The following is a 22,166-nucleotide window of genomic DNA, read 5'->3' on the forward strand; positions in this document are numbered from 1 at the left end:
GGGCCAATCGGGGCTGGCCGGCTAGGGGGAGGGACCGTGGGAGGTTGGCCAGCCGGCCCCTGCATTAAGCATCTGCCTCCTGGTGGTGAGTGCATGTCATAGAGACTGGCAGACATGTCGTTTGTTCGACTGGTCTTAACGGTTGCTTAGGCTTTTATATATATAGATGCCTATGCAATTCTTGCTCTTTGTCTATCTTCTGCTCTGGCCTACAAACTCTAGGGTTCAGGGACTCTGCATTTCTTGGTCACACTCTATTCACAGCTTCCAGCACAAGAACTAGTACTCAGTGGGTACTCAATAACAACTTGTAGAATGAACATGCAAACAATCACTTAAGAGGCCAAAAGGGTGCCTTTCAAGTAGGAGAGTTTTAAACATATTCACACTCTAAGGAGAGGGACTGAATCTGGAATATATAAAGAACTATTAAGTTCTAGCCAGTGTGGTTCAGTTCATTGGACGTCATCCAGTGCACCCAAAGGTTGCCAGTTCAATTCCCAGTCAGGGCACATTCCTGGATTGCAGGCTTGATCCCTGGTAGGGGGCATGCAGGTGGCAGCGGTCAGTGTCTCACTCTCATATAAATGTCTCTCTCTCTCCCTCTCCCATCCTCTTTCTCTAAAAATCAATTAAAAATCTTAAAAAGAAAAAAAGAACTATTAAAATTCAATAATAAAAACACAAATAGCTCAATTAAAAGATGGGCAAAAGATCTGATAGACATTTCTCAAAAGAAGAAACACATATGGCCAATAAGCACATGAAGAGATGCTCAATATCATTAGTCATCAGGAAATATAAATCAAATTGCAATGAAATACTGCCAATCCTACTCATTAGGGCAGAGATAATAAAAAAAGATAATAAAACAAGTATTAGTGAGGATGTAGAGAAACTGCACCCCTCACACTGCTGGTGAAAATGTAAACTAGGAACAGTTGCTTTAGAAAACAGTCTGGTAGTTCCTCAAAAGGTTGAACATAGAGTTACTGTGACCCAGCAATTCCACTCCTAGGTATAAACCCAGGAGAAATGAAAACATGTATACTCACTAAAACATACACATCAAAGTTCATAGCAACATTATTCATAATAGCCAAAAAGTGGAAACAGTCAAGATGCCTATCAAATTAAATGTACCATATCCACACAGTGGACTATTGTTTGGCAATAGAAATAAAGTAGTGATACAGATTATAGCATGTATGAACCTTAAAAACATTACGCTGAATGGAAGAAGCCAGTCACAAAAGACACATATTCTATGATTCCATTTATATGAAAATCCCGAACAGGCACAGCTAGGGGTAGACGGGTGTGGAGAAATGGGCAATGATTGCTAATGGGTTCAGGGTTTCTTTGGAATAATGAACATGTTCTAAAATTAATTATGGTAATGGTTGTTCAACTCTATGAATATATTTTTCAAAACCCACTTTATTATATACGTTCAATGAATGAATTGGAGGATATATGAATTATAGTTAAGTAAAGCTATTTTACTTTTTATTTTTTAAGTGGTGGAGAAGGAACCTGAGAGGAAAACAAGAAATATTTGGGACCCTGGGAATCAGAAAATCAGCAAGGTCTCTCAAGAAGAAAAGAAGAAAAACCCCTTCTTTCACATTCTAGGATATAAAATGCTTTCAGGCATTCTCCCAGAATCCTCAAGTAAACTGTATTCCCAGAGCTCAGAGAATAATAGATATTATCATGCCTATTTTCCAGACAAAGAACTGAGATGCCAAACAAGCAGTCAATGTCATACAACAAGGTTGGACAGACAGACCTCAAACAAGCTCTTCAGACGCTACTGCTCAGTTAAGAAAAGTGAGGCCCTTTCTGCCCTGAAATTCCAGAGAAGAGAGGGAACAGGTTCAAGGACAAGAGCACCTGTAGTGGTGAAGGGACTATTCGGGAGGAGGTGGAGGCCTCATCATAGAGGACTGGAAAATAACAGTCATTTGCTTGGTCCTCTGTCTCCACCAATCTTTATTCTTGGATCCAAATCTGTGTGTCAGATGGCAGCAGAAAAGATATCTGCAAGTGCACAAATGCCAAAGCCAATTCCAGGCTGGAAGACTGTTGTCAGTCAACCTAATGCCGGTTCTAAAATAACACTGCAGAAAATGCTACCTTATGGACGCTGAGCAGATTCCCACCTACCACCTTATTAATGTCATGAAACTTCTCACCTGGCAATGGCAGGGAACAGGAAAGCACACACACCGAGCTCCTACCATGTGCAAGGCACGGCCACACATGACCTCATTTAGCTATCATGCCAGCCTCAGGTTCTAGGTCACACTGATCCCATTCAAGTCATTGAGAAAGATCGGGGGACTTACACAAGGACTCAAAGTAGCTAAATGTCAGGCCCGATGCAATCACAGGTATATCTGTAAAGTCCATTGTCTTGCTTCTAAAACTAAACAACCGGAATTATATCCACCTCCTATTTCACTGTTACACTGCAATGATGTTCTTTTCAACAAGATACCAGAGTTCTGGCGTAAGCCTTAGGATTACTGATTCATTGACTAACCAAAGACCACAAAGAAAATCATTAAATTTTCTTCTACTTTGCATAGAATGGAGGCCACTGTGGTGATAAGAGGGCTCCACCCCACCTGAGAAAGGCAGGTTTATAACAGCCCTGCCTACCTCTAAAATAGGACTTCAGTTTTATATCCTTCTCCTCCTCTTTTTTAAAAATATATTTTTATTGATTTCAGAAAGGAAGGGAGTGGGCTAGAGAGATAGAAACATCAATGATGAGAGGAGAATCATCGATAGGCTGCCTCCTGCACACCCCACACTGGGGGTCGAGCCCACAACCTGGGCATATGCCCAGACCAGGAATCGAACCGTGACCTCCTGGTTCATAGGTTGACGCTCAACCACTGAGCCACTCAGGCCGGGCGCTTCTCCTCCTCTTAACAGCTGAGTCACTCTGGACAATTTTCTGAGCCTTTCACAGAAAAATTAAATGTGATGATGTATGCATAGATATCTAGCACAATTCTGGCACACAGAACAGACGCTATAAAATAAGCACATTTACCTTTGTTTTGAAGACACAAGCAAATAGGATAATTCTAAACTAAAAAAGATTTTCAATACATTCGGGGAAATTAAGTTCATTCAATTACCCAAACTTCCTGAATATAGAATGATATCTCCCATACAAATGGGGGTTGGGAGACCTAGTTTTCCTAATATGTAGGTACAAACTAAAGGAGCTGGGGCAGATGAGAGCATTTCTATTTTAGCCAAATTGCACAAATTTGCATCTCAAGTACCGTTAATATAATAGCAGTGTCTTTTCATATACAGTGTGTGTGTGATAAACAAATAAGATAGGGCTGGGATGAGGAAGGAAAAGGGGAAATGATAGTAATACTTTAGGGAAGGTTAGGACAGACACACACCTCTAAGTAGAGGCCAGGATAAGTGCAGGTAGAGGGGGACACCGGGTTTTATATAAATCCAGTTTTAGACAAACACAGGTGAATTTAAGTGTTCTGTTTGTATAACATAAGTAATGTATGGAGAAACTCACTTTGTCAGCCCCATGGGGGAAGGAAAGAGGACAGGCCTGACGCCCTGCCGTCTCCGGCTGGTACCCGGTGCTGAGTGCGGCAGCTGGCAGTGTCTCTTCCCAAGCCTCTCTCGTGCCTTCGTGTTTGAATCTGAGCGGGTCATGCTCCGTGGCCGTGGTCTGCACTGAGGCATCTTTCAGCTCCACCCTGGACGAGGCCTCCACCTTTACTAGCTGACCGCCCCTAGGCGACTTCAGCTCATCGTGGGGCTTGGAAAAGGAGTTGGCTTGGATGAATTGTCTGAGTTCACCTCTTAGCTGAACAGCCATCTGCTTAAGTGTCTTCTCAGTTTCAGCCTCAAGGTGTTCTCCGGAAGCTTCCTGCTCTGGCAAGCAGATTCGTTCCAGGAGCAGTTCACGCAGCACTTTCAGAAGGTCCGGCCTGTTTTTCCAAAAGAGAAAGAAGTGGGAAAACTAAGCTTCCTGCTATGTCCTTGTTCCCTACCAACTTTCCCAAGGTGTCCTCACGGACTGGCCCTGGTCCATCGTGGTGCATGACTGGTGCTCAGTAACTAGGCATTGAATAACAGGATGCTGTAAACTGCTCTTAATTGAAAGAGCAGTGGCTCTAATATCAGACAAGAGTGGCTTGAAATCTAACTGTGATTCTTTGAAAATAAGTCTTCCTCCACAGGACAGCTACGAGGATTAAACGAGAGTGTATGGGTAAGCAGATGCTTTCTCTGCCCCTTGCCAGTGCCCTTAGCCTCCCTCGGACTCCAGCTACAGCTGTGTGGACGGACAGCTCTCACAGACATGCAGTCCCACCTCAAGTGCTTCCTGCATCTCTCTGCTGCCTTGGGACTTTTCCCAGAGCTCGCTGAGCCAGCCAGCAGGGCAGTGGGAAAGTGTGGACCAGTTCGTACGTGGGGGAAACACTCAAGCAGTGGGGAAGAGAGCTGCTGAGTGAATGTCCCAGGCTCCCATCCTTTGGAGGGACAACACTAAGGCACGGTCTGTGCTGTCCCTCAGGGGGTGGACAGTAGGACTGAGCCCCAGCTGTCCACAGCAGTAACTAGAGCAATGATGTATCCTTATTGGCTTTGCCTCCATTTCTATCTTCCTTTCCCTGAGCCCTCCTTCCTACTCCCTGAATCAACATCCCAAATAAACCACTTGTACCCAAGTCCTCATCTCAGGTTCTGCTTTCCCGGGAACTCAAACTAAGCCAGCATGTAAAAGACTGTGGAGTAGTTCGAGAAGAATCCCTTGTGAGGTATTTCTTGTGCCAGGCACTGTAATGGGCACTGGGGGTACAAAATTGCCTGTGAGGACTGAGCCTGCTGTTGGAGACAGGCGTGTACACAGTCCTTCCTCCACAGGGTAAAAAGCGGATCACAGCACTGTGCAAGTTTCCGAAAGCTACAGAACAACAATCATAGGTGTCCAGACCACGGTAGCGGGAAGAATGTCATTAAACTATTCCAGAGTTGACAGAGCCTAGCCAGGGGGAAGGAAAATGGGAATACTGTGAACATGGAAAACATTTGGATAGAGCCAAGACACACTGGAGAAAGGGAGATGAGGCTGGAAAGTGAGGTGGGAGAACCAGCCATGGTAAGGAAGGATGAGCCACTGCGAGGCTCTGTGCGAGGGAGCATCACAGTCACACGAGCTCTGGAAAGATGGCTCAGGCAGGCTGTGGTGCGAAGAATGAATGGAGAGGTTTCCTGTCCAGAGGGTGATATCAGTACACACAGAAGCCCCTCCACTCTGTTCTAAACACATGTAAAGGGCAGCAAGAATACAGAACAACAAAAATGTTTTCAGGTGCACTACAGGATTCAAATTCAAGACGAAATTTATTCAAAGGTCAGAAACAGTAGAGCCCAAAGTCATGAGAAAGGGGCATTTGCAGAAAGCAGTGGGACCAGAAATTTCACTCCAACGGTAGAAGAGCCATGCAAATATCATAAACCCTACAGTAAGATCTAGAAAGTCAAGTTGAGGCAAACCACCATGCAGGGAGGAGTAAGGGTGGGGGACTGATCAGGGCTTAACACAGGCAAACCAAACTTGCCAACAAAACCCACTATGATCAAAGACAGATAACAAGCCAACAAAGCGAATTCACACTCAAGGAAATAAAAATAACAAAGCAATCTGAAGAAGAATTTTAAAATAAGCATGTTTAAATCATCTCAAAATATAAGAGAAAAAGAAATTCATAAAGAAAAGAAGAGGAGGTTATAAAATTGAGACAGAAAATTATGAGAAAAGAAGTGGAGGGATGGGGCAAGATTGGAAAGCGGTTGCTTCTTCCAGGAGAAAGATGTGGGGCAGGATGAAGTACTGCAGTCAGTAGAGAGAGAGGACAGAACAGGCCATCATCGGTGTTAGATCCCTTTTCTTCTCTCGGCAGTTTCTCCCGCCTGCCTTACTTCCAAAAACCCGTGGGACAGTGAGACTACAACTACCAACACCTCTAACACACCGTGGGCTTCCCTTGCCTGTATCTCTGCTGCCACTAGAAGTAGCAGGAGCCCATGTTTCATCTTCCCCACGGAGCCCTCTGAGGGCAGGGGCACGGTCTCACTCATCTCTGGGGCAGAGTCAATTCAACTCAAATGAAACAGCTGCAGCTCACTAAAACAGAGCAAAAAATAAAAGTATAAAAAACAAAATTAAAATGTATGGTACGTTTTTCACTTCTAATATGAAATCATCTAGACTACACAAACCATCTTAAAATTCAGTAAACTCAGACTTCAGAAATATTTCTGGTATTTTAAGCACGTTAAACTAAATTTTCCTTTCCTCTCCTTCCCTTAATATAGATTAAAAATAATGACAATTGCTATTCAGCTAGCCAAAGGAGGACCATTACTCAAGACCAAACAACACACAATAAAACCCAGGAAAAAGACTTTACAAATGGGTAGTAAAAGGTGGTGAAAGAGGCCATTATAATATACTAAAGTGCTGTGCTGTTAAGTAAAGCATTTCAAGTGTTCCTTCGCTGGAAACCTGAACAGCAGATTCATTAAGCTGTCACTGCAGTCAGGACCTTTTCAGTGGTCAGTCCCTGGGTCTTGTCAGAGCCCTGAACACTGTTTCCATGCCCTTCCTGAGCATCTTGGTCACACAGAAGGCATAAGGGAAAGGACATGTTTACGAAGCACTTACGGTGTCAGATCCTTTAAATACACTAAGTACATTTAGTCATCAGAGGAAGACAGTGAAATGGGGGCTAATGTGAACCCCATTTTACTGGTGAAGAAATGAGCTTGTAAAGAGTCAAGATCCCCTGGTAACGTGCAGAGCAGTGACTGGCACTCGGGCTGTTCTGACTCCGAAGAAGCACTGCACTCTTCCCAGGTTCCTAAAGTCATCTTCCGCTAGGATGCCGAGTCCAGGCCAGAACTGGAGCCTGCTACGAGGAGGGAAGCAGAAAAGATGTGAAGTGGCTGAATTAGGGATGCACGTTGAAGGTGGAATCAACAGGACTTGCTGATGAATATGGGGATTGTGGAAACTAGACTTTCAGCTACACCAATTAGATAGATCGCAGTGCTGCTAACTGACATGAGAAAGATAAGAACAGGGAGTTTGGTTTTGGACAGGTGGAAATGTCAAGCAGACAGCTGACAGTATGACCTGGAGAAGTCTGAGCTGTGGGTATACATTTGAAAGTCCCAAAGCGTACTCTAAAGCCATGGGAGAGGGAAGACAGAGAGAGAAACGGGCTAAGGACACAGCTCCGGGGCACTCAACATTCAACAGCCAGCAAAGGAGGCTGAAAGGCTGGTGAGGCAGAAGAGGGAGGGAGGGCTTGAATAGAGACCACAGAGAGTGGCCAGCTGCTGCTGATAAAGGCTGACCCTGGCAGCTGAACTTCACAACTTGGAGACTGTCACTGACCTTGGTAAGTGCCGTGAAAGGTATGAAAGCCCTGGGAATGAGATAAAGAGGGAATGCAAGGAAAGAACCTGGATACAGGGAATGTGAACAGGTCTTCCAAGAAAACTTGCCTTTGAGGGGAAGAAAGAAATGGGCAGTAGTTGGAGTAAAACTGGGGAAGGGAGGGTGCAGGGGGAACGTCTCCCAAATGATTGATATTAATGCATGTCTTATGCTAATGGTGATGATTCATAACAGGAAAATACAAATGATGCAGAAAAGAGAGGCCCAATGGTTTTGGACAGGAGCAGGCTATTCCTTTCTTCCATTCCAACAGGAGTCAGAGTTTGTGGATATAAAAGCACATAAGCTGGCAGCACTGGTGGGAAAAGAGAAACAGCTTGAGGTTTTTTTCAGTCAAGTATAAGGCAAGGTCGTCAGTCAGGGAGGGCAGAAGAGAAGCTGCAATGTTGAGTGCTCATTTTGAAATTAGTGATGATAATTGGATCTGTCATATGAGCACATGTAACATGAGTAGCTGGTCAAGTCAAGGTCTTAGGAAAGGGTTGGATGCAACAGATAAACAGGGATGAACCTATGTCTGGGGAGGGTGTGTTTGTTCTCGGCATATGCAAGACTGATGTGGCCAGTCAGCTCATCCTGGGAACTGAAGAAGGGAGCGTGGCGGAAGCACAGAAAGCAGGAGCAGTGCTGACAGAGCTGCAGGACAGGACACGCAGCGCCTAGCAGGCCATGCTGAGGATTTGGGTCCCAAGAAAAGTGGAGTCTCTGGGGGCTAGTTAGGAGCCTACTGCAGTGATGCTGAGCAATCTGAAGGGAGCTGAGGACGGACAGGAGGCAACAGGGATGGTGAGAAGTATGCGAATTAAGAGCTATTTAGGCCGGGGAGGGTTGGGGGGCAGGAGGGAGAGGGGTAAGAGATCAACCGAAGGACTTGTATGCACGCATATAAGCATAACCAATGGACATAAGTCACTGGGGGGTAGGGGAGGCCAGGGGATTGTCAAGGGCGGGGGGGAAAAAAGGACACATATGTAATACCCTTTGTAATACTTTAAGCAATAAAAAAAAAAGAAAAAAAAAAGAAATGAAGCTCAGAGAGGAAAAGTGTCAAGCCCAGTGGTTCCCAAGGTGCACCACACATCTCACGGGGTGGGGAGTGGGGGGTGGGGGGAGGCAATCTGATTTTAGGTGGGGGCAATTTGAGAATGAGTTAACAGTGAATTTTTGCATTTCTTATGTTTCTAGGGGGCCTCATCTACAGTGTATCCTACATAATAAAAGGATAATATGTAAATGAAAAAAAAAAGAGCTATTTAGGAGGCAGATGGTCAGGACTTAGGTTTGGGCGGTGAAGGAAAGGGAAGAATTGAGGAGGGCCCTGGGTTTCTGGGGTCCTGTCTAGAACCCCAAGATCTAGTCCCTCTCCAGCATGGACTGTACATTCAGGCACTTGCCAAATCTGCTTCCTCCACAGCCTACACATGCCAAGTCTCTTCCGCTATTTATGTGCTAACCTCTAACTTCTGTGGACCACTTGCCAGCGCCTCTGTCTGGTTCCACACAGCCATGCCCAGCAAAGCAGACTCAGATTTCCTAGGAGTAGCTGCCCCACTTCTATTACCCAGAGCTCAAGACTATATCAGCTTTTTTTAAAAATAATCTCCAAGGGCTCCCCTTTTAGATTTTCCGATATCAAATTTCACACCTAATTTTTGGCTACAAAGACCAAAACATTGACGTGATAAAATCTTAAACCATGTCCTCCAGGGAATGGAGCCAAATGGAATTGGAAGCACCTAGAGAGAGGGCTGGGATCACACACAGTGAACACCTCAGGAGAGGAGGGGCCGGCCAGGCAGGGCCTGCACCCATCCTTTCACTCCACCTCCAAGGAATAAATTGCTCTGGTTGGTCAAGTGCAAGACAACTAATTAGACTACAGTAACTACTGGACATGTTGCTTCCTTGTAGCATCCTGGCACATGGTAAGTTGAATTAGTGTTTTCCAGGGGCCCAGCTCTTCTGCTAGCCCCATAGGCCCTCGCAGAGGCCTACGGATGGCTAGAAGGTGGAGGAGCTCAAAAGCTGAAGGGAAGTCTCAGGCCTAGTCTGTGAAAGCTCTGCACCGGGGTTATCAGGTGGCTCACAATGACCTCAGAGGCATGAATCATGGGCTGGCCAGTGTCTTGCATTTGGTATGAATCTTACCTGAGGGCAGTGGGAAAAAGTAGTAGTAGTTGGTAGGGCACAATTTAAGCAGTAATATCACCTAAACCCCACTTTACTATCAACCTGGATCTATACTCTATACCCATTATTTCACTTAATCCTCAAAAAATGCCTATGGAGTTCAGAAAATTAAAGATAAAATTGTTTGTATTTACTATGAGCTTAATGTTGGTAGGTACCACAAAGTGGGAGTTGTCAACCAAGTTAAGAGAAATCTGTCCATTAATAGAAAAGTAAGAAATCAATTGCAAATAAAAAAAAAAGTTAAATACTCAAAAGCAATAATAACAAAAACAATATCAAAATAAATGAGATAAATGGGAAGAAAAAAAAAAAAGATGTCCAATGGGATGAATAAGCATCAGCACCCTGCACGTTACAAGATGAGGAAACCAAGATGGGGAGTGATGTCACAGGTCTAAATGACACAGCTGAACTGGAGCACAGGTTTGTCTGACTCCAAACTCTGCTTTTTCTAGTACAAAACCACCTACCACCTGGAGGGAATTCCAGGTAGAGGATTGGTGTTTCTCTGACTCCTCCAGAAAAGTCTCCAATGGCTCTGCCATTCACCAGCTAAGGAAATGTCAAGTCCCCAAATGTCTGCTCCCACACTGTAAAATCGAGAATAGCAGCATGCAATGCAGATATGAGGGTAAAATGAGATCAGGCATTTTACTACAAGTGCCAGCTTGGGCCCTGGCAGAGTGTGTTAAAGAAGGGGGTGCAGACCCGTGGGGTCGGCAAGAGGGCCCTTAGAGTCAGGACCCTCCTTCCCCCCATCATGGAAGTCAATGGTGCACTCTGAATGACAGCCTTAATGAGACTAGGGCAGCAGGTTTGCCTGCGTAGGAAAGCCTTTCTAATAACTAGCCTGGCCAGTGCTGGCCTGTAAATCTCTGGAACCTACAGGGAACAGGGAACTGGATCTCAGATGTCATAAGCTTGCCTGCAGGGTATTGGCCCATAAAGTGCTTTCTTTAAAACTGTAACTAGGTCTCAATTTTTAAAAATCAAAAGATTTAGAATATAATTTTTGGACTTCTACTGAAAGACCAGAAGCTCTGAGCCCGTGTGTTTGCAGGACAACAATCAGTCGGAGCTGAGAAGCTCCTGTCCACTAGAAGGGGGCACTCACACCCTAGTTTGCCCACTCCTACGACGCCCACTCAACTTTCCGAGCTCTCATCACCCAGGTACATTCTCGGTGGCCCTCAGAGAGAAAGAGAGAGTTGCATCTTCCACTCTGATGGGACATTGGGGACTCTGATGTTGAGGAAATCCTCCATTTCTCAAGCACTGACCGTGGGCACCTAGCTCCCTGTGATAATAAACCGGAAGAGCCACTGGACACGTCCCAAGAGGACTCACGCTGGAAAATATTAGACAGATGTCAGGACCGGGGAGGGGTTGGCTTGCCTGAGCTCACAAACACAGAACACTTCAATCCTTTTTCTTAGCTAAAGAAGCGTCCATGAGGCTTAGTCCACAAAGGTTATAGAAAGAGTAGGGTTCCTGACTCCTGCCAAGAGGCATGGGCGGCAGTCACCAGCTCCATCTCGCCATCTATACTGGAAGAGAATTGACAACTTTCACTGTACACACCCCATATGCCAGCCATTTTCCATAAACAGTACTTTTTCTTACTCCTCAGAGCAACCCTGAGGAGTGGTCAGAGAGGCTGAGGCACTGAGAGATGAGAGCACAACAGCTGTTGATGAACCAGAAAGAATGTGAATGGGGGGGGGGGGGGTGGCGGTGGGGGGAATGGCTCCTAAAGGATTAATTTTCAATACAAATGTACCAAATGTTTCTCCGTTTTTGTTTTAAGAAAAACACCCTGTAGTATCTCCTCACGCAGGGATGACTCCCTGCAAATATAATGAGAAGAGAATTTTAGTTCAAGCTCAACATGAAACAGCAGAAGTTACAACTACAATGGCAGTTTCTCAGCCATTGCGGAAACGGAAGCCATGTCACTGAGACTGATTCCTCTCGCCAACATCCAGACAACCCTGTCTGGGGCTCCTAAGAATGATTCCAAAGGAAGCTCGCTTTCTCCTCTTTATAACGGGCTGCATGGGCTGTGCTGAAGTCCCTCCCAGCCGCTAGCATGCAGCCTGATTACTTAATTGCATGGCTGGCCAGGCTCCTTCCCAGTCATCTCAGGAGCTTTCTCAGGTAAATTACACAGCACCACATGCCAGCTACATCCATTTAGCAAAATGAGAGTTTATTCTCCTCAAACTAGAGACAAAGCAATGCCTAGGCCCCATGTCTACCTGGATTCCAGTAACAACGTGGCCTTCTCATTGATGAAAGGGGCAAGCAGGTTCATAAGCTCGCCTTCCTCCAGACTCTGGTCTCCAGGGCCGCCAGGTATGTGGGCTCCATCGTAGTCCAAAATATTGGAATCTGTGTGCCTTAAATATCCATTTTTGCAGCCCCCTTTGGAATAATCCTCAGTAATCTGCAAATCAAAGTATTTTATCAAATAATGGACTCTGGAGGAGGAGAAGAGGGCAGGTGGAAGAGAGAGAAAGGATGGAGACAGAGAATAAGCAAGTATAAGTAAGGCAGAGAGAACATGAATGAGGGAGGGGAGAGAGGGACACCAAACAGTCTCTTCATGGCAGGGAGACACTCTGGCAAGAGCACAAAGATGTTTAGATCAGTTTCCTCCTCTATAAAATGGGGACAGTAATGCCACCTCCCAAAGTGACCATGAGAACAAGATGAGATGACCAACTCACTTAAGTGTGTGGCTCCGGGTCTTACCCACTACGTCATGTTTCTCCCCTCCTCCCCATGGCCCACTCTTTAGAAGTTCTTCCTAAGAAGGGCACAGAACCCAGGCCATTACCAGTGCTTTGGGCACTTATATATACTTCTGCAATGTAGCCTCCCCATTATGAAACAGAAAGCCCACTTGCTCTTTACAGATACATCCTAATTAGCCTAACTTTGATTTGCCTCATTAGGAAAGTGGAGAGTTCCTCATTCCCATGGAGATGTTATTTCCAGATCCACCTTCTTGGGTCGCGAGGGTCCCAGGGGAGTGGTGCCAAGGATGCATCCAGTTAGAGCCTGTTCTGGGCATGTCTTGAGGTGCTGCAATTAGCATTCTTTCCCCCCTTTCCAATGCTGTAAATTTCTTTACCAATCTATAAATAACTCCCCTCGACTTCATTACTGCTGGTGATATACACTAGCCATCACACCCCTCTCTCCACACTTGTAAAATGATTAAGGTTTTATTTATTTTTTATATCTTTTCATGATCTTTATTTTTTTAATTAAACCTTTATTGTTCAGATTATTACAGTTGTTCCTCTTTTTTCCCCCCATAGCTCCCCTGCACCCGGTTCCCACCCCACCCTCCACCCTCACCCCCCCCCGCACTGTCCTCATCCATAGGTGCACGATTTTTGTCCAGTCTCTTCCCGCATCCCCCACACCCCTTTCCCCCCCCAAGAATAGTCAGTCCACTCCCTTTCTATGCCCCTGATTCTATTATAATCACCAGTTTATTCTGTTCATCAGATTATTTATTCACTTGATTCTTAGATTCACTTGTTGATAGATGTGTATTTGTTGTTCATAATTTGTATCTTTACCTTTTTCTTCTTCTTCCTCTTCTTAAAGGATACCTTTCAGCATTTCGTATAATACTGGTTTGGTGGTGATGAACTCCTTTAGCTTTTCCTTATCTGTGAAGCTCTTTATCTGACCTTCAATTCTGAATGATAGCTTTGCTGGATAAAGTCATCTTGGTTGTAGGTTCTTGGCATTCATCATCTTGAATATTTCTAGCCACTCCCTTCTGGCCTGCAAAGTTTCTGTTGAGAAATCAGCTGCCACTCCCTTGTAGGTAACTAACTGTCTTTCTCTTGCTGCTTTTAGGATTCTCTCTCTGTCTTTTGCTCTTGGCATTTTAATTATGATGTGTCTTGGTGTGGTCCTCTTTGGATTCCTTTTGTTTGGGGTTCTCTGCGCTTCCTGGACTTGTAAGTCTATTTCTTTCACCAGGTAGGAGAAGTTTTCTGTCATTATTTCTTCAAATAGGTTTTCAATATCTTGCTCTCTCTCTTCTTCTGGCACCCCCACAATTCGGATGTTGGTACGCTTGAAGCTGTCCCAGAGGCTCCTTACACTACCTTCGTACTTTTGGATTCTTTTTTCATTTTGCTTTTCCAGTTGGGTGTTTTTTGCTTCTTCGTATTTCAAATCTTTGACTTGATTCTTGCGATCCTCTAGTCTGCTGTTGGAACTCTGCATAATATCCTTTATTTCAGTCAGTGTATGCTTAATTTCTAGTTGGTCCTTTTTCATAACCTCAAGGGTCTCACTAGATTTCTTGAGGGTCTCACTACATTTATCGGCGGTCTCACCAGTCTTTTTGAGAGTCTTACTAAATTTATCGGCGGTTTCTAGAAAGTTCTTGAAAAACCTTAAAAGTGTGGTTTTGAACTCTATATCCAGTCGTTTGCTTTCCTCCATTTCTGTCATTTGTGACCTGTTTCTTTGTCTCCGCATTTTTTATGCTTCCCTGTGTTGGTAGAGTGGTTTTGTGTGCTAGGTGTCCTATAGGGCCCAGTGGCTCAGCTTCCCCAATTACCTGAGGTGGACACTCTTGGTGCACCCCTTTGTGGGCTTTGTGCACAGTCTTGTTGTAGTTAAGCCTTGATTGTTGTAGGTAGTATCACTGGGAGGAATTGACCTCCAGGCCAATTGGCTGTGAGAATCAGCTGTGTCTACAGTGGGAGAACTTCTGTGATGAAGACACCCTTATGAGGCAAGACATGCTTCAGTGGAGCTTTGGTGCTCACTGAGTCTGCCCCCTGAGTGTGTCCCTTATGGATCTGAGGAGTTGTAATTGGATGGTTCCACTCTGACCACTGGGTACACGGGCTCTTGGATCTAAGGAGGTGCTAATTTAGCCTCTGCCTGAGGCTACCCAGCAGGAGCTACGAAGAGATCTGCAGATTCCCCTTCCTTGTTTGGGGTTTGGAGGTGCTCAAATGAGGCCCAGCTGTGAAGCAATGTAAGCTGCTGTGGGGCCTTGGGCCTTCTCTTGGAAGTTCTGGGTCTGTCTGGCCCAGCTGCAGTTTGTTAGGTTATTTTCAGATTGCAAAGGGCCAGGGCATTCATATGCAAAAGCCTCTGCCGCAGCTTGGGTGGGGCGGGGTCTCAGGGAATCAACAGGGCGGAGCTAGCAGCTATGGCTGATCCTCAGCCCTGCCCTAAGGGGCCCCCCGCATCTCAGTGTCCCGGTAATTGCTGCAAGCACCTCTGAAAGAAAGCCGCCCTCGAGTTCCGAGTTCTGCCCGCTGCCAGACAGTCCAGTTTCTCCCCGTATGAGTCTAGGTCCCCAGAGACTCACCCGGAACTGGAGTTCAGAGCAGTCGGGGGCTTGTGACTCCCTCCCGATTCAAGACAGCCGCCGCGTCCTCAGTTGCCAGCCCTTGCCGCGTGCGCCTCCATACCTCTGCACTTCCGCACGTCCTCTGAGTCTAAGTGTGCTTTTCTCTTTCCTTCTAGTTGTAGAATTTCCACTCAGCCAGCCTTCCTGTGGTTCTGGATGATGTCCGTTTTGTCTTTTAGTTGTATTTTTGAATTTGTTGTGGGAGGCAGCAATTTCCGGTGTTTACCTGTGCCGCCATCTTGGTTTTTCTGATTAAGGTTTTAAATGAAAGACAAGATCTACACAAATGAGCTGTTATTTATAGGATCTTGTGTGCCACCAATCTAGTTACTAAATCCATCTAAATAAGCAACCTCCCAAGAAGGAAAAGTCTAGAACACACTAATAAAAATAGTAACCGCTACCATTTACTGAGCACTCATATGCATTTCTATGTAAATATCACAACAAGTCTAACAAGAAGTGTTATTATCTTCATTGATGGGAAAACCTGGGCTTAGAGGCTAAGTAAGGGTTAACCAGGGTCACAGAGATACTGACCGAGACCCAGAATCAAGTCTCATTCCAAAGCCCTGCCTTTTAACAGCTTTGCTCTCCATAACTATCTACATTTTAATGATCTCCCACTCGTGACTCCATGAACTTGAACACTGTGAAGGCTGCAAATGTCAAATCTGTAGCCTCCTAACTCCCACCACATCCCAGTCTTTAGGATCTTTTTCAAACTTGGAGAGTGTTTGCTCCAAATATTCAGTATCAATGTGACTGGAGGAACATTCAATGTGGACAGAGTCAAATTCTCATTGGTGCTGGTCACTCAGGAAAGTTACTCTCCCTGTAAAGCCCTATTTTTATTTGCAAGTATATGTTTGTTTACTGTTTCATTACTGCTCTCCCACCCAGTCAGTGACTTCTGAGAAGGAAGGGACCTAGTCTCTCGGCTCTCCACAGGCACACAGCAGGCACTCAATACAGATGGAATGAACAGGAAACCCATGGGACACATCCCAGACTAGACGACTGGCTTGGGCACAGAGAGAGGTAGAGGGGATAAGGAGTTAACTGCCGTGTTCCTACCTTATTAGTCTGCTCCAAATGTGGGTCACTCAGGGAAGTACTCTCGTCACCTTCTCCAATTCTGATCGTGTCCTCGTCTTCCTTGCCAGCCGGAAGCTACATGGTGCGTGGAATGGTGTGAAAATGCAACCCAAAAAAGGATGTAGCATGAATATGTATGAATAAGTCAGCGATGACTTTTTTTTTTAATGCAAAACAAAAACAAACCAAAAAAGAGGCAAAAACAAATGCCAAAGCCATGAAATAAAAATGAACTAAAGTTAGAGTTGCTAGTTCTGGAAATCACACACAGCTGCCTGGGACCAGGCATAATTTAAGGACAAACTCCCCAAGAAATAACTCAAGCTATTTTCCCTGCTCTTGCACGGCCCCCCCAGAGCTGCTGCAAATGGAATATGCTGTCTGTTGTCCTGCTGTTGCTGAATTCACTTTCAGATTACATCAAAGTAACAAGATTTTGGAAAATAGCTATTGATGGGATTGAAAATATCAAATAGCGAGAAAGCAGTAAATGAAATCTATGGTTTATGCACCACTGCTTCTACTTTGCACAGGGCATCAACCTATCTTTGGAGTGTCACACATCTGAGATGGACAGTCCCAGCAACACTGTCATTTTGCTGACAAATGTCCTCATTGCTAATAAAGAGTATCAGGCTTGCCTGAGGATAACTTCATGCTTTTGAAAACGAAGGACAGTTATTTATAAGAAGTGCATAAATCCCTAATGCTTTAAAGAAGTGCAATTCCCAAAGGTTCTGCAGAATGCAGAACAGACAGTACGAAGTCCTCTAGAGGGCCAGATCTCTGCTGTCTGGAAGGGTGAAAATTCTAATCATGTAGCACCTGGGTTAACCAAATAAAACATGAGAGGAAAGGTGGCCATACCCAGGGAGGGAATCAGTCACAACTGTCTCAAAAAGTATACCAAACCCCATTTCACCAGTGTTAAAACCACAGACCAAGCGCGGGGTCACTTGCTAGGCATGTTGAACATATGAGATGTCTAGGATTCTAGCACCATAGTTTTATTCTATGAATTTATACATTTAATCAACTACCCATAATTCTCCCAGCCCAACTTAAAATTTTCTAATCTTCCTTTTAGAGGAAACTCTTGTTTTGGAAGAAGAAAAACAAAACACAGCAAACTAATATCAGAAAAGTCATTTTACAGAAAATATTCCAGGATCAGAATATATTCAATCTAACCACATCCAAATCTGCAACGAGGATCAAATAGAATTGATGATCAGAAATCATATCTGTATTAACTATCAAGCAATAAGCAGACTAAGAATACGTAAGTATACCTATTAGGGCATACAAGTTTCTAAATACAGGGGAGGAACCCACTCCTGCTATTGGCTTCTTCCCTCATTATTAAAACTTTCTCAGTTATATAGATCAACCAGGACTGTTAAACTTGTTAGTGAGAGTATAAAATGTTAAGCCACTATGGAAAAAATACTGGCAATTTCTTATAAAACCAATAACCCAATGATCCAGGAATCCCACTCCTAGGTATTCATCAAGAGAACAAGAAACATGTCCACATAAAGGTTTGCATATGAATATTCATATCAGCTTTTATAACAATATCCAAAACTCAGAAACAATCCAAATGTTCATCAATAGCAGAATGAATAAACATACTGTAACTTATTCATATATTAGAACACTACTGAGCAATAAAAAGAAATAAACTGTTGATTCATGTAACAACATGGACAAATCTCAAAAACATGCTGGGTGAAAAAGCATTACACAAAAGAAAGCACCCTTTATGGTTCCGTTTATGTAAAGGCACAGTCCAGGCACAACTAATCCAGGAGAACAAGATGAGAGAAGTGGACAGGGTGAGGGTGGGGATTGATTAGAAGGGCATGATCTTCCTAGGGATTGGGGTTACAAAGGACATATATTTGTAAAAGTTAGCAAATGCAGACTTACAGTTTATTCATTTCACTGTATGCAAATTTAACCTTAAAGAAAAAATGACTACAAAACATATTAAAGTTAAAGATAAGCATGTTGGAGCACTTAGGGGAAAGTGTACTGATGTTTGTACATTAAAATTTATCAAAAAGATAAACTGAGTGATGATGGACAGGTGGGAAATGTTAAAAGAATTTAGATCAGGGGTCCTCAAACTATGGCCCGGGGGCCACATGCAAATACAAATATTGTATTTGTTCCCGTTTTGTTTTTTCACTTCAAAATAGGATATGTGCAGTGTGCATAGGAATTTGTTCATAGTTTTTTTTTAAACTATAGTCCGGCCCTCCAACGGTCTGAGGGACAGTGAACTGGCCCCCTGTTTAAAAAGTCTGAGGACCCCTGATCTAGATGGTGAGACTACCCTGATTATAGTCTGCTCAAATCACTACCGTATGTCAATTCTCTCTATCTCCTTTTTTAAATCCTCACCCACGGGTTTTTTTTAATCTTTATTGTTGAAAGTATCACATATCTCCCATTTTTCCCCTATTGACCCCTTCTAACCCGCCCCCAACCCCTGGTGATATTTTTTATTGATTTTGAGAGAGAGAGGAAGGTAGAGAGAAAGAGAAAGAAAAATATCAATGTACAAGAGAAACGTCAATCGGTTGCCTCCCATCAATACGTGCCCAAACAGGGGATCGAACCCACAATCTAGGCATGTGCCCTGACCAGGAATTGAACCTGCAACCTTTTTGGTACACAGACTGTGGCTCCAACTGAGTCACCCAGCTGGGCCTGTATGTCAATTCTCAACCATGTTTTTCTATAATACATAAATTAATAACCAGTAAATAAATGTAAAGAAATAGGAGCAACCTCATGAGAGATTTTAAATGCACTGTAAAACAAAAGAACACCTGTGCATGGTCTTTGTGGGTGGTCTGAAGTAAACTGCCAGGCACAGGGCAGCAGCGGGCTGCAGCAGCTGGAGGGCATCCACGCCACAGCAACCATTTTGAAGATGAACCTGACCAACTGTCATCAAGGGCCTCCTACTATTTGGACCCCTTTGTCAAATTAAAAGTTGTGGCAGGAGGGCATATAAAAATAAATGATATGCCTATTTTATATCTAAATCTACTAGTATTTGTACTTCAGACCTAGTAATTACATATCTGGAAATAAAGCCTAAGGAAAAAAATCCTAAACCCAGAAAAAATTTGAGTCCAAAGGCAGCAGGCAAATTTAAAATAGTGAGTCACTGAAAACAATCTCCATGTTCAGCAACAGCGAGGCAGTTAGTTAAATTTCAGTGCATTCGTAAGATGCTGTAACATAACAGTGACTGGAAAAACACAAGAAACAAAACTGCATAGATGTCTTGTGGGCATGCACGTGTCCATACACACAAACAGAGAAGGAAAGATGCCAAAATGCGAGTTAACTGTGAGTGTTTTCAAGTGACAGGATTATGGGGTGATTTCTTTTCTCTGTTTTCCAAGTATTGGGTAATGCTGTGGGTTAATTAAATATTGGAGAAAAATACCGAATTTATCATACAAACTATATTTGCCTTCGTTGTTTTCCTTTTCTGATTTCTAGGCTCCCAGAGAGCAGGATCGGTGCCAGCCCCACTCTGCAAGCCATGCTGCTCAGAAGAGGCGTGGACACAAGCACATCCAGTGTTCCTGCCTCCTTCTCACAAAGGAGAACCATGCGCCCTCCCAGGGAGGCAGCCGCCCCTCCTTGTCACCCACCCTCACCCCTCACTTCTCCTCCCTGGGCTCAAGGTTGTTGTGGGAACATCCCCCTTCCCATTGCGGGGATGGCGGGAACTATGCTACAAAGGACAAGGCTACTCACAGGGAACATCAAATTGAAGTGCAATCTGACATATTACTCAAATCTGAACCGGCTGGTATGAAGACCTCAGAGTGGGAAGAGAAAAAGGCCTCTGTTCTCCAAAGGACACAATGGGACATTTAACAGATTTTTCAAAGGACAAATGAACAAACAAACTTGCCATTTACCACTCAAATGAAGTAGGTGAAGAATGAGCTGCTTATTAAAAATGCTGCCTTGGAGAAAAGAAGCCAAGAGACTTGTTTCTCCCTAAATGAATCGCCGATATTCTTGGTTTTCAAAATGCTCCGGAGCCCTGGAGGCTTAGATCAGTAACATTCCCTCTCCAAGACAGCAGATGGCCAGCGCAGCTTCAATACCTTTGAGCATTTCCCACGTGGAAGGTGGGAGGAGACAGCTTAAAGCCGACAAATCTTTCCCCAGAAATGATGTGGCAATGAGACGTCCATTGACATGACATGCCAGGCTGGTTCAAGACAACTCTGACCAAGAAGATTCCAGGGGCCCCAAACAGGCCCACCTGCATTTCAGCTGAGAACAATTCGTCTTCTGAAAAAGGCTAAAAGATGCAGGGGGTAAGGCTCTTCAAGCAGAGAGTTGGGCCAAGTTAGGGGCGAAAGGAAGGAAACAACAAACTCTGCCTCACTGTCACAACTTTGGGGTCCTCCCATCGTACACCACGGGCTGAGAACAGAGAACATCAAAGGCAACACATCGCAAAGATGAGCAGAGACCAGAGTCAACAAGGTGATCAAGGCTTCCCTGGTCCTTCCTTGGAGCAAACTAACAGAATGGGCCTCTCTCCCTCGGAACACAATCCCAAGGAACTACAGGCTGCATCTACACTACCCAAATTATCTGGGTGATTTGGCAACTCTCCAATCCCTCAGACCGCACCTCTCTTCCAGATGTGCCATCTGCAGCACAGACCTCAGGGTCAGGCTTCGAGTCAAAGGCATCACAATGTTCTGATCATGTCCACACAAACATGACCCAAACTTGAGGAAGCCTGTGGACAGACCTGCTGACCCGAGAGGGCCCTCAAAACCCCAACCACAGCCGAGGGAATTTCTCTAGAGGCTCCCCAGGACAGGCGCAGTCTTGAGAAATCTGGGGGGTTGTTATTTTTTTGTAATTAGCACATGACAAGGTCAGTTTTTCTTACCTCCACTTGTTCTGTTGACTCAAGTCTGTCATCCCCCTGGAAGCCCAGGCAGGAGAGGTCAAAGATGGTTTTCTTCAGGTGCTGGTTGTCTGTATACAGTTCCTTCACGAGCTGTATGAGGTCGCTGACCTAGGAGGTAGGAGAGAGAACTGGATACCCACAAGCAGACTTCAGCTTCCCAGGACCACACTCCTGGGCACAGACCTTCCTACTGAGCAGACCTTTCAGCAGCACAGCTTGGAGAACCAGGGGGTCTGATTCCAGGCTTCAGGCTGCCCTGAGGACAGTGGGGGGAAAACACCAGCATGCCTGTCCTCTAATCCCAGAGCCAGAACTTCACAGCAGAGGTGCTGGGCAAGTGGCCTAAGCTAAGCCTCCAATACCTCATCTGTGGAATGGGTTACTGCGAGAATTGAGTCAGATCATGGTCTCAGTGCACTAAAGTCCTTGGTACAGCTAATAACAGTTAACACTACCTTGTACTTGAGGCCCCCGGGAGGAAAATGCCCGAGAATAAAGTTTCTGAGACTGTCAGAGCCTTACTTTACAGCATCGCCTTCTTTGTACACTTACCTAGCAGTGTCAGTAATAATAATAGTCTTCAATTACAAAGCAATTTACAGCTACTAAAATACTCCCACAAGCTTGAGTCGATTATTCTTTTCAAAAATCTTGAGGAGGTGGATAGACTAGTATAATTATCCCCATTTTACAATGAAGAGCCTGAGGTGGAAAGACCTTCACTGCCCTAGGTCCCACAGCTGGGGGTGCCTGGAGAACAAATGGCAGGTAACAGCCAACGCACCTCACCATGTGGGAAAGGGCAGCTGCCTCCACAGAGGCACAGCCAGGCTGGAGCTGAGATCTGGAAGCTCCCTGCCCAGTGCTCCTCCTTAAGGTACAGGTCTTGCTAGGCCAGGTACATAAGCAATTGGGCAGACACTACCTTTGTTCCCAGCAAGTTTCAAATCCCAATGGCCAGTAATTTCCCAAGG

The 22,166-nt window shown here is 44.7% G+C and overlaps 1 protein-coding gene across 6 annotated transcripts in view; it reads right to left on the reverse strand.

Annotated features, from left to right (window-relative positions):
* Nucleotides 1-22,166, reverse strand: part of CDK5RAP2 (CDK5 regulatory subunit associated protein 2) — a 157,200-nt gene that overhangs the window by 46,245 nt on the left and 88,789 nt on the right. For all 6 annotated transcript variants that reach the window (XM_023755935.1, XM_014457880.2, XM_023755934.1 and 3 more), the window contains 4 exons: nt 21,172-21,300; nt 16,200-16,295; nt 11,980-12,167; nt 3,566-3,986 (listed from right to left, as the gene is read on the reverse strand). In XM_023755935.1, coding sequence (XP_023611703.1) covers nt 3,566-3,986; nt 11,980-12,167; nt 16,200-16,295; nt 21,172-21,300 — 834 coding nt within the window. The remainder of the gene's footprint in view (nt 1-3,565; nt 3,987-11,979; nt 12,168-16,199; nt 16,296-21,171; nt 21,301-22,166) is intronic.

Source organism: Myotis lucifugus, unplaced genomic scaffold (genome assembly GCF_000147115.1).
Source record: "Myotis lucifugus unplaced genomic scaffold, Myoluc2.0 scaffold_87, whole genome shotgun sequence".
In the NCBI taxonomy this organism is placed as follows: Eukaryota; Metazoa; Chordata; class Mammalia; order Chiroptera; family Vespertilionidae; genus Myotis; species Myotis lucifugus.